The sequence below is a fragment of the Acyrthosiphon pisum genome, chromosome A2, assembly GCF_005508785.2.
Source record: "Acyrthosiphon pisum isolate AL4f chromosome A2, pea_aphid_22Mar2018_4r6ur, whole genome shotgun sequence".
NCBI classification, from domain to species: domain Eukaryota; kingdom Metazoa; phylum Arthropoda; class Insecta; order Hemiptera; family Aphididae; genus Acyrthosiphon; species Acyrthosiphon pisum.
This window is the reverse complement of record NC_042495.1, coordinates 86,549,606-86,562,556: the sequence shown is the minus strand read 5'-3', so window position 1 is coordinate 86,562,556 and position 12,951 is coordinate 86,549,606. Positions and strand designations below refer to the sequence as shown.

General features: G+C 25.7%; 1 protein-coding gene across 3 annotated transcripts in view; it reads right to left on the bottom strand.

The window, feature by feature from the left end:
* Positions 1-1,917: 1,917 nt before the first annotated feature.
* LOC100168771 (ubiquitin carboxyl-terminal hydrolase 36) overlaps positions 1,918-12,951 on the bottom strand; it is an 11,883-nt gene continuing 849 nt past the window's right edge. The window contains exons 2-17 of one of the 3 annotated variants that reach the window (XM_001946042.5): positions 11,377-11,838; positions 11,222-11,297; positions 10,951-11,061; positions 10,769-10,883; positions 10,634-10,701; positions 10,336-10,561; positions 9,985-10,225; positions 9,752-9,917; positions 9,549-9,681; positions 8,821-9,447; positions 8,618-8,692; positions 8,353-8,406; positions 8,160-8,266; positions 4,679-4,794; positions 3,624-3,841; positions 1,918-2,576 (exon numbers count right to left, since the gene is read on the bottom strand). In XM_001946042.5, the coding sequence (XP_001946077.2) occupies positions 2,570-2,576; positions 3,624-3,841; positions 4,679-4,794; positions 8,160-8,266; positions 8,353-8,406; positions 8,618-8,692; positions 8,821-9,447; positions 9,549-9,681; positions 9,752-9,917; positions 9,985-10,225; positions 10,336-10,561; positions 10,634-10,701; positions 10,769-10,883; positions 10,951-11,061; positions 11,222-11,297; positions 11,377-11,799 (2,763 nt within the window). In that variant the 5' untranslated portion in view covers positions 11,800-11,838 and the 3' untranslated portion in view covers positions 1,918-2,569. Of the gene's footprint in view, positions 2,577-3,132; positions 3,842-4,678; positions 4,795-8,159; positions 8,267-8,352; positions 8,407-8,617; positions 8,693-8,820; positions 9,448-9,548; positions 9,682-9,751; positions 9,918-9,984; positions 10,226-10,335; positions 10,562-10,633; positions 10,702-10,768; positions 10,884-10,950; positions 11,062-11,221; positions 11,298-11,376; positions 11,839-12,951 lie in introns of those variants that run through there. The other 2 variants (XM_008189615.3, XM_008189614.3) reach the window with 2 other exon arrangements.

The window sequence follows — 12,951 nt, the reverse complement described above, 5'->3', positions numbered from 1 at the left end:
TATTTCGATATTTTTATTCTTGGATATCACAGCTGAAAAAAAAATATTCAAAATCGCCTCGATCATTCCCTAGTAAACTTGTTGATCAATCATAAATCATAATTTGTTTTTAAAATTTAAATCTGTCAAACCAAATTGTCTAGCTTATTGGTCTAAAAGTCACTTTTTTTTCATATGCTGCAGCCCCCTTAATTTTAATTTACCTACGAAACTCGATGAGTTTAAAACGGAGCTGCAATCATAATTTTGCGATCTGACGTTTAAAACACGTTAAAAAACATATTTTGGCTTAAAATTAAGCCAAATACACTAGAGGTAACTAAACTGCATTTGTTTCAAATGATAAATTCTTTCAAGTACATAATAATTACCTTCGTTGTTTTCAATAATTGCTTTGGATTTGGAAGAAGACTTTTTGAAAAAGTCAGTTATAAATACATCTGTATTTTGTCTTTTCGTTTTCAATTTTTGGTTGTCAGATGTCACGTATAATAATATATCAGTATATGCTGATTAATAAATCTAAAATATTATTTATCGTCTTAAAACTAAAATAATTCACCACCGTCGCTCGTGACTAAATACCACGGCAATGTGTGGACCCGTACTGGCCGTAATACAATATACATAGGGACCAACATTGATATTATTTGCACATCGAAGAAAACGATTGACTATTGTTGATCATTATCGCACGACCATGTAAACGAAATTTATTATTTAAGGAAACCTGTCATAACGTCAAACATAATACATAATGATCGATTGTTGATTATAAATATTATATCGACTACGTATATTTACTTATTTTTAATACTATTTTCACTAATCACTTATACTGTTAATAAATGTTTTGAACAATTACTTTTTTTAAGGTGTATAAGGTAGAATAACTACGTTTGAAATTAATCATCCATTCATTATTTTTTTGGGTTGGGGAGGGGGGGTTGAACCCCCCCCCTGCGTCCGCCACTGTATCTTCTTAATCTATAGTCTATGCATGAAGAATTAGAATAAAGAAACCAAACTCCGCTTCTGATAACGTCCAGAAATGAGACCACGAACTAATACATATATATATTAAGAGGGCGCTACAGTGGCGGATCCACGGCTTAATTTTTGGTGGCGAAAGTAGAAAAATTAGCTAAACACAGTGTAAAACATAGAGAAAGTTCCCAGGGGCGTCATTTCACATTTTTTCATGGGATGCAAAACCAATATTGAAAATCTAAAGTAATACCAGTCGCTCAAATCATCCAATGAATTTTTTTCAACACACTTTTAGTGTAAATGTAGATAATTTTATAGAAATTATAAAAAAACAAATAATAATAATTTTGTTAACAAAAATGTTTTTTAGTTTGTTTTAATATAATATTATAATATGGATCACCACAGCTATATATAAAGCTTCATATAAAAATATCTATAAACTAAATTATAAATAATTAATAAGTAATGTATATTATTTAAATATAATTTAATAAATTACAATTTACAATGAAGGAAATCTTCTAGATTTTAATTTAGTGAAACTATCAACTGCTTCATTAAGATCTAGTGTATCAGCTTCTTCTTTTTCAGTTGCAAAAACCATATTGAATCAATTAACCTGTTATCTCCCATAGTTAAGCGCAAATAACTTTTCACTCTTTTCAATGTCGAAAAAAGTCTTCATCAGTGAGTGCTATAGTGAGTGAGTGGAGCTATAGCTTTTGCGGGACGCTTGACTAGATAAATAAATTACCAATTTTGTAGAGTTCTACATCGTAAATAACTTACTGACTATTAGGTACTTAAGTAGTATAGATACCTACATGGGGATTTTTAGAATTTTTCAAGGGGGGGGGGGGGGGGTATATATTTAACGTAAAAAATACTTACTTATAACAAGTTATACCCTTACACAAATTGAAATATTATGTAAATCTTTATTTATTATTTCAATTCATACTTCACATTTAATCGCACATAATAGTCATCTTACAATATTTGTCTATCTAAATATACATTAAAAATTGTTTTTAAGCAATACAATTCAATTTTTACAAATGATAGGTACACAATACACATAAACATTTATTTACATATTTTAGATATATCTTATATTCAAGTTTACAATGCATATAGAATAACAGTATCAAGGTGTTTTATCTTTAAAAACCATACATTATGAATTATAATGCATCAATAAAATGCCATTAATATATTTATGTATGTATGTATATATTATATTATTAGTATTATATAGATATACATAAATTTATTTCAGATTATAAGTGAAATGTTTGTGTTTAAGATTTCAACAAAATAATATTGTATACGCGTAGTATTTAAATAAATTTAATTACAGTTTATATACAAGAAAAATCAAAATTTTTACTATTCAGAGGTTAAAACAAAATATTTACTTCGTTAATGACCTATTGATTGTAGACATATATATATATATAAAAATGGTAATAATAATAACAACAACAACACTGTAGTCTGGATGTTCTGAAGTTAGGAACCGACCGTGAAAATCGGAGTACAAACATTGTTATTACAACAGGCGCTTCAGTAGAGCCTATAAACTTAGAAATTTAAAAAAAATTACAAGTAGTCATACTAACAACGCGTGCACACAAATTTATTTTACGAATCACGAGACGGTAATTGAATGTTAATTAGGGACTGCTTAAAATGTTTAAACATTTCTAACATTTACAGCATCCAAATACACTTGAAAAAATTTGTTTTTATTTTCTAAACTTAAACAGGGAAAATGGACAATAATTTTACAGGTAATAACTAATCTAAATCCTTCCCAACCTACATAAATACATAATTTATTAAGTAAACAAACTTTATAAAAATAATTATTATTATAATACAAAAAAATATCTAAGTTAATTGCTCTTTTTTATTAAAAATTAAATTGAACAAATGACGGGTTATATATATATATAAAAACCAATTATCTTAAAAAAAAAATATTTCTACTTTACATTAAGAAAATTAAAATAAAAAGTTTTTTGTTTTATTATTTAATTAGATGTGGGTAAATGAAAATTAAAAATAGAACTTAATAATCAGAAAATATACTAACTAAAACAAAAAAATAAATTTTTTCTTTTTTAAAAAATTGAATTAAAAATAAGCACTACATAACTATTTATTTAGTCAGAAATAATGAGTTTAATATTGCCTAAAAATTGAAATTTAACTTTGAGAAATTTTGCAAAAATTATTAAATAATTGTCCAATATTTACAACAGTTATCAATATGTTATTATTAGTCCAGTGCAACTATAAAAAGCTTAAACAATAATTTTGCCGGATAATAAATTATCAAAAATACAATACTAAAATATTGCCAGACTAGAATAGCCAAGATGAAATCAAGTTAGTTGGCAATGGAATTTCTAATTAACCTTAATTTATTTATTAAAATAACTGTTCGTTTTAGTTTTTTTTTAAATTTTTATTTTAATGTCATATTTAACTTATTCATCCTAAATTTTATTTTAACCTAGAATAATATTATAATTTACAACATTTTACAAAATGTTTTTGATGTACAAAACTAAACACAAAATATCTAACGCTGTTTATGCCAATGGCGACGATTATTATTATACCTGGGTTTCTTATATCCTCCGCCATTATTTCCACTACTGCCATTGTGACGATATCCATTGTTATATTGTCTGTAATTTTTGGTTCGATTCATCCAAGTGATTTTACTTCGTCCCATTTTACCATTAAATTGATTTAATTGATTATGTAACATTTGCAAGGCATTGGAACCATTTTCTTTTGAGTGGTGATTCTTACTATCAAATTTCTTCTTTTTTACCTAAAATGTTTTATTTATTATTATTAACATAATCTGTGTTCAAAAATAAAAATGTAATGTAACAAAGTGATTGATTTATCCCTTTTACTGCTATGGATGCATAATGCATCCTATAGTAAAAAAAAAAAACAATAAATGTTTTAATTAATGTGATAACATGAACATACAGTAAATTATTAGGCAAATTCAAAGATACAATATAAAAAAAAATTCATCCCTGTGTGGAGCACTATAGGGGAAAAATTAATTCAGCAGTGAAAGGATTAAGAGGATATCACACCTGCTGTGTTGTCTCAGTCGCGTTTACACAGTCTGAGTAATACTCTCTCAATTTTGTTGTTAAAATAAAAGAACCTATTACAAAATTAAAAGATGAAAATATTTTAGAGCTAGGCGGCGAGTTCTTTTTAAAAAATTTAAATTTTGTTATGTTAACTGTTATTAAAAATGTTGACATTTTTGCTATGTCTACACGATATAATGAATGTTACAGGTTATATAGGGAATAATGGAAAAAACTAAAAACGCAGTCTTGTTCTCAGAAATATTGTCACAATTCAATTTTGTCCACGTCACATCCACTTAACAGTCAATATTATGTACATTTTTTAAACTTATAAATAACTACATAAGTAAAGGCAACATATTGTACAATGTTGATATTTACAGCGAATTTAGTATGTATGAATACAGTAAAAAATATAATTAAGATATTTATTTTTAACTTTTGAGATATACAAATAGAAATACAATTATTTTTATATTTTATCATCAATAATATAATATAATTTGTTTTATTTATTAACTTAGTTTTAAAAATTATTCAAATATACTCACAACCCCTCTATCAAAATCTTCATTGTATTCATCATCAAATGAACGTTTAACTCCATTACTTTTATCCTGTTCAGCCTCTCGGTCTACAAAGCTTTTTTCACCATTCCAGGTTTTAACTAAAAATCACAATAATAAAAATAATAAAATATTTATCAATATAATAGTTCCAACTTCTGAGGTTTCTGTAAATTAATTACCATTGTTCATACTAAACATTATTTGATTAATATATGTTTAAATAGGAGAATTTCAGAAGTCATTCAAATGCATAGAAATATTTTTGAAAATATATGTTGGTAAATAATTTTTAACCAATAATTATGACATTTTGAAGATGAAATTCAGTATTACTTATACTTTATTCAATAACGATTGAATTCAGGATATGATTTAAATAGATTTCTATATATATTCTGATTTTTAGGGTATAATTGTCAAAAATTAAATCTTACAACTATATACAATTGAATTGTAATTTAATTTAATCACATTAGGAAATCAAGCATTTTAGTTTGTATTTTTGAATGGACCTTGCCATGACCAATATGTGTTGAATGATAGTATTTTTCACTGAGCGGATCCAGGGCCACCTGAAGTAGGTGATCATTGAGTACACTAAGGCGCTTAAAAAAAGTTGTAGTGAAGTCGACCTGAAGATATAATAAGCATTTATTATGCATGTAAATTCACTGGTTCAACCAGATCAAACTTTTCATAAGCGCCTATAGATACATACTTGATAATGTAAGGTTCAGCCCCAAACCCTAAAACTCAAAATTATTTAATGATTTAAGGAACAAACTAATATTTCTGAAATTTAAGTATATTTATCAACTAAAGCCAACACTGAAAAACTGAATTAAGACTAGTAATGTTATGTAAAATCTAAGAAAATCATAATTCTTAGTTAAGAGAAAAAATAAAAATATACTAGATGATCATGAAATCATAAAAAATGAGATAATGGAAGCTGTAAGGTTAAGCCAGTAATTAAAATCCATGCACTTATGAATGTTAAGAGTACATCATATTCACATGTGTTGTCTTTGCATCACAAGCATATAAAATAATAGATATATCAATTCAATGGAATCAATTGAGCTATAATATTTTAGAGAACTGTCATGATATTTAAAAGTAAGGTTAGGTCAGTGGTTCCCCAATATGTGGCTTGCAGGTCGATGTTAAAATTTAAAAATAAACCAAACCAAAGTCCTAGAAAATTGTTCCAACAGCAGTTTAAAAATATCAAAAATTCATGGAAATATTAAAGATAAAAATATATAAAAACTTTAATAATAATAACTAAGGCTTGAACATTTTACAGAAGGTTTCTCATAAGTTAAAAGAAACTTTAAAATCTGACAAATGCATAATTTTTTTTTAAAAGTAATTTCAAGTTCAAGTTTGACAAAATAGGTACAAATAAACAACAAAAAAACCAATCGTTGTTATTTTGTTTTAATTAAAAAAATTATACTTGTAGAGACTTTAATTTTTCATTAATAATTATACTACATTATTATTATTTAATATTTACTTTACACAATGAAAATTTTTAAAATATTTTATGCTATTGGCAATTTTATAGCACAAAACCTATTTCATACCATTCTATGGTAAGTTTATATAGATTAAAAATTAATAACAATGATATATGATATAAGTATAATATATACTATTATAATTAATACAATTTCTTTGACAAATATTAATTAAACTTACTGTATTACCTACTAAATGTAAAATAAATTAATAAAGGTAATAACAATATAAATATATTATAAAATACACTTAAGAATATAGGCAGACCGCATTTACTCGAATCCTTTTTTTCGTATGCAAGAATTTATCACTGAACTCAAATAAAATGCATTCATTACAAACTAATTATCAGAGCATTTACCTATTACCCTCGTTTTTTTATATTTAACTGGAAAAAGTAAGTAGAAATAATAATAGTGTAAATCATAGAAAGCTTTCTTCTATAATCATTATTTTTATACAGTTATTTCAGAGGTGGGTGGTGATAAAAAATTTGTCATCAATGAATTTCAGAAAAACTCTTTAATTATATCTGTTCATTAATACAAGTGCTTAATACCTACTTCAAATTTAAAAAATAAATTATTCAACCAAAAAAACTTTTTAATATACCAGTGGATTAAATTACCAATACCTATGGAAGTTTTTCAAATTAACTATGTGTACATCATTAACATACATTAAGTAAATGGATTGTATGTTCCTTCTTAATTCATCACAAAAAAATATTTAAATATAATTATTATTCCAAAATTTAAAATTTAATTACTATTATACAATTATACTTAATTACTTCAGAGGTGGGTGGTGACAAAATGATTGTCGTCAATATAATATATCAGAAACCTTTGAAACTATTTTCATCATGAGTTATTATTTAATTGTATAATTATTAATTTACAATATGTACCGTGACAAAGTACAAAAAATATTAATTATCTCAAATTTGCCTTAAAATTAAAATTAAGAGGACGCTATACTCGCATGTGTTGTCTCCGTCTTACAAATGTACAACATAGAAAAAACTGTTTTGTGTGGCAAAGAACCGAGAAGGCTACAGTCATAACTAAGAAACAAAATTTTCACCACATAAAAAAAGAGAACTTTGGCTGTGCAACATTGTTTTTATATTTTTGATATCATTTGTATGAAAAAAGTTTTTCAAGTTTGAAATATAGGGTTTGAAATATATATCAAGTATTGATATATAAAAAAAAAATTATGCTACTTCAATTTTTGGAGAAGTTAAAATCAAAAAATCAAAAATGTGGGAAAGTCGATTTCAAGTAGACTTGACGACAAATTCAAATCTGTTTTGAGAAATCTTATCGCTTCAATAGATCAATTGGAATATTTGGCAAAAAACAAGTTTAAAATACTATGTCGCGCGTGTGTTAGACAAAAACAGAAAATCACGGTATCGAATTCCCTTAATTAAGTGATTTTTGAACGTTTATTATAACTTTTATAAACATAGATATCAAATCTAATTCCAATGTAATTTAAATAAGTTAGGCACATTACATAAAATGGCACTTTCGAAAGAAAAAATATTAAATTTTGGATTTCACTGGCATAATCTCTTTTCCTGTGAGTTAAGTTTTATTTCTAAAAGCTTGTCAGCTCAGACAATCGATTAAAAAATTACAATAATTGAATAATAACAGATCCTTCCAATAAAATAACACATCTTGGCTAAAAATATAATTGACATTCAAGTGATAACAAAAATAAAATACAATTATTTATTTCTGTTCATTGTTATTTAGTCATAGTACAATATTTAATGAAATTTTGAATTGAACAAACAAAACCAAACTATTGTGTTATTTTAGTGGAAATATAACAATACTAAACTTAATAATCTGCCACAGATATGGCTTCAGTTCACATAAATTATTAAATATGAACAATTAAGAAAATAAAGAATATTTACCATCTCCACCAAAACCCAAATGCGTTCGTGACTTCATACTATCTTTAAAATTGTTGCCATTAGATTTAATATTACCATTAGTTTGAAAGTCATTGGTAAACTTGGGCCTAAAATAAGTAATTAAAAATTAATTATTATCCCAAACAAAAAGATACAATTTATCATCACTAAAATTAATAAGTGTATAACTTGCCAGTTCTTTGTCCCATTTGAATGTTTATGGTTATTCCCATTTGATAACTTACTCCTAAAATTTAATAAGAAAATAATTAACTAAAATTGACCAGTGATTGGATTATAAAAAACATCAAAAGGAACATTGCATACTTTACAACCAGACTCAGAAATTAGGATAAAAAAGTCAAGAGTTCAATAAAATATAGGTGTTATTTAAAGTTAATAAATAAAATAAAATAAAATAAATAAATATTATTTTATGCTTATATTATCAAACTCACCAAGGTTTATCATCAAGAGAATCATTTCCATTTAAACATTTTCCATTTGTTTTGTTATCGGATGGTGACTTAGTTCTGTAACATTACAACTATGTTTTAGGTATACTATACACTAAATGTATGTGTTATCAAGTTAATAAGAACTACAATATAAAATTAAGTAATAAAAGAATCTGAATCATTTAAATTAGATAACAACAAACCCATTATAATTATGATCAAGTCGGGCTTTGGGCTTATTAACATCAAATTCCAAAATTCCATTTTCACGCCGGCGGTTTTTTTTTTCTGAATCTTTTCCTTCAGTGGAATGAGATGCCTTAGTAGTATTAGAAGATTCATTATCATCTTTTGGAATTCTAACCAAACATTTTTTGACAGGTTCAGATTCAGGTTTCACTTCTAATGGTTCTTCATCTTTAGGTTTCAAAACTAAACATTTTTTTGCTGGAAGAATTTCTTTGTCTCGTTCATTAATAGGAGAATCATCATTTGGTGGTTTCAATACTAGACATTTTTTAGGAGGTGTTTCTGAAGCAACTTCACTAGGATTTTCCTTTGGTCTCATAACTAAAGGCTTTTTATCAGGAACTCTTTGGTCTAATGAGTGTTTGACTTTTCCTAATATCACAGGCGAAGAAGCATTATCTTCACCAGATAGTGAACTATTCTCATCATCACTACCTTCTTTATCAGAATCGATATAAGGTACTAAGCTATTATAAATTAAAGATGGTTTGATTCCATTAGTTGTAGGTTCTATTGTTTTACTATTTGAATTCCAAGTGTTCTCAATTAGTGATTTATCTTTTTGTTGTCCTTGTTTTAACCTTAAATTTAAAAGTAACATATTTTAAATGATTATTAGAGTATAAAACTTTTTTTTTTTCATTATATAATTATATATAAAATTAAAATATAAATATCTTACATTTTAATATTTGAATCCCATTTATCATATATTTGACTTTTTTTGTCTTTGATAATATTTTTTTTAATATTGTTTAAACCGTTCAATGGTTTTGTAACACCATTTAAAGGCTTTGTAACTCCATTGCTCTTGTCTAAATAAAGATACACATTATATTATAAAATGCATAGAAAAATAAATTATAAAACTTTTAGAATACTTACTTGAAAAAAAGCCATTTACAGACGGTTTACAAGTTGAAGTAGACGTTACAGTCGATGTCTTACTTTCTAAATTTGTGTTATTCATGTTTTCTGATGGTTCCAATTCATAAAATATTATATAGGAATCATTACTTGTCGAATAATTTTTGAAATTTGTTTGATAAACCTGTTCACAAAACCAATAGTTGGAAAATAAATAAATGAGATGGAAATATAATAATTAAAATACATACATTTGAATCATTGAAATAGTAATAAGATCCAGAGGGTGTTAAACCAAGAGTTGTGTAATGTCCACTATGTAAACTTGAACCATAATGAATTACCATGGATACCAGATGGTATCTTAATGGTCGAGCATCAATTTTAAACTTATGGTGATCAAATTGATAACTGGATAAATCTAATCGTTCATTTATTTGAATAGCTTTACTGTTTTTATTTCCACTAAATCCACCCATACCAACACTGTACCTGTAATATTATTGTAAGAAATTATCATTAGTTTTTAGTTACTTCACACTGACAACAGTACAGCACAATAATAATATACACAACAAATTTTAATCTAATCAATAATTCACCTTTTCAGCTGAATGCATAAAACGTTTGGTGCTCTTTCAATGGAGAACTTTTTATCAGCAGCAACTTGTCGTCGACATCTTTCACATACATATGATTCATCTAATGGTTCTTTTTCAAAATAGTTATCTAAAGCGTCGTTAACATTATCAGAGTGCCTGATATCAAGTATGAGATCTTGGAAATGTTGAAATGTAGTTGATATGTGTCCACATTTACCACACGTTACTAAACATAAAAAATATATTTTTATTAATATATTTATTTACTAAATTGTTTATCTGTTTATAATAAATATACCTTCAGTGCGGATATAACCACCAAATATTTGGTTAATAGGTGTGGTTTCTTTAGAATAATTGTCTAGGCTATAATACATAAAAGTTTAAGACAATAGGTATTATATTTACATTGTTATTTATATGATATACATACGATTTAGCAGCATGTCCTAAAACGGACAAATAGCACCGTTCCATACTTTCGATAAGGTAACGAAGGAACTCATGGGCATCTTCTTGACGATATGTTGACAAATGTTTACATATTACTATCAATGAAACAAAAATTATTTTTTTGTTCCTACTTAAATTTGATTTTTAGTTTGATTTACATACATGAAAGGCGATTAGTTATGATTGATGCTTTGAAGCTAGAACCAGTGTGTTTTTGAGATAGTGTGAATGTATTACAGACCATACATACAATACAATCTTTTTGAAATCCAGCTAAAAATTTACGTAAAAATATTCTTATTCAACTGTAAATATATTATTAAAAAAAACAAATACATAATATAATATTGTTACAAATATATAATGTAATAACTATTAATTATAGACAATACACTTTTATTTTTTGAGTGTAATTGATAATATTTATATTTACTTTTTTGTTGACATGTTTTTTGATGTTGTTCATCACTCATTAGCCAATTTGTAAATGCAGGGATATGAAATAGTGCCTACACGTATTTATAAAAACAAAAACACAATTAAACACCTAGACATAAATAATACAATAAAGTGAACTCCAACACATACTTGTAATGTAGAATTGATGTAACATATTACACCAGGATTATCTAATCCGGAACCAACTGACATTTTTTTATCCTGCCAGCCTAGTTGTACACGTTCAGGAGGATATAATACTACTTTAGGTTTAGGTAAGTGGGATATTTTGTTAGTATCACCATTAAGCCTTTCATTTTTTTTAATAATATCTTTTTTACTACAGCCATTTTGTAGTAACATGATACAATTGTTTTTCATCTGAGATAGCATTGATGGTTTATGGTCTAACATTTCAAATTCTATACTTTTATCTAAAATTCTGCTTGATGCTATGTATAAGTAACAAGAACGGTCGTCTGCCACAGATGAATGATGAGTTCGGCGATCAGTAACTTTCTTAGAAAGAGACTGAAACAAAGCAGAACCTATTTGATTGCTTGCGGCTGGCATTATTATATTTCCAACTCATCATACGGTAAATTTAATTATCTGAAAAACAAAAATAACTAACTAAATTTTTTATTTTAGACAACACCTATTGGTACTTTTGATAGGTAATAATGTATATTATTAATATGAGAAATAGGTAAAAAAATGATTTATACTAAATAAAAATATAATATTAATATTAAAAAAAGATATACAAATTGTAGGTAGTGATTGGTTAATATTTTATTAATAGGTAAGGAAGATTAATGAATTATAAATAACAATAACACTATCAAAATATACAATTGTGTAATTGATATGTGTAAATAACTTATTACAGTGAAACTTCGTACAAATTAAAAATGTAGTCACGAGAATCTCAAAAAATTAGATTTTTAAATGTAGGTAGGTACTATCAGAAATAATATTATTATTATTACTTAGGGATATAAATGTATTATTGAAAGATAATAAATGCAGAAAATTACCTATACATATATACATTTACCTATCAATATTTTAAGTACCTAAATAAAATTATAAATATAAATATGAATTATGAAGCACCAAAGAATATTTTATTATAAAATAATAATGACATTTTAGACAAATATACCTACTTAATTACAATGTAAGTGAATTCAACATATTTTGTTTAAAATTAACAAATACTAAAAAAATAATATGAAAATACCTATCACTAGAAGAAAAGTAAATGTGATAACAAAGGAAAACATAGCATAATTAGGACACTATTAGATTAAGATGGTTAAAACTAATTAATAACCAATTGTTACTTAGACAATGATTTGATAATCTTGAAAATTAAGTTTTTGCATTAAATAGTAAAATATAGTAAATTCCTTTATTATCCTCCTCAAAATTTCATAAAATAATTTACATTAGGCAAATGAATTGATCAAAAAAATATAATATGTAATTAGAATGGTTTGTGTATTTAGCTTAAGTTCAACATTTCACTTAAGTTCTGAAAAAACCTATTTTATTTCACAACTAAATGACATTAAAATCATAGGCTTGACACCTAACCTAGATCAGGTAAACTACATGAAATATATACATTTCCATTTTGATATATATACATTGTTCAATTTGACAGAGATACATAGGTATAACTCAAACAGGCTCTGTTTAACAAACAACTAGTTGGGA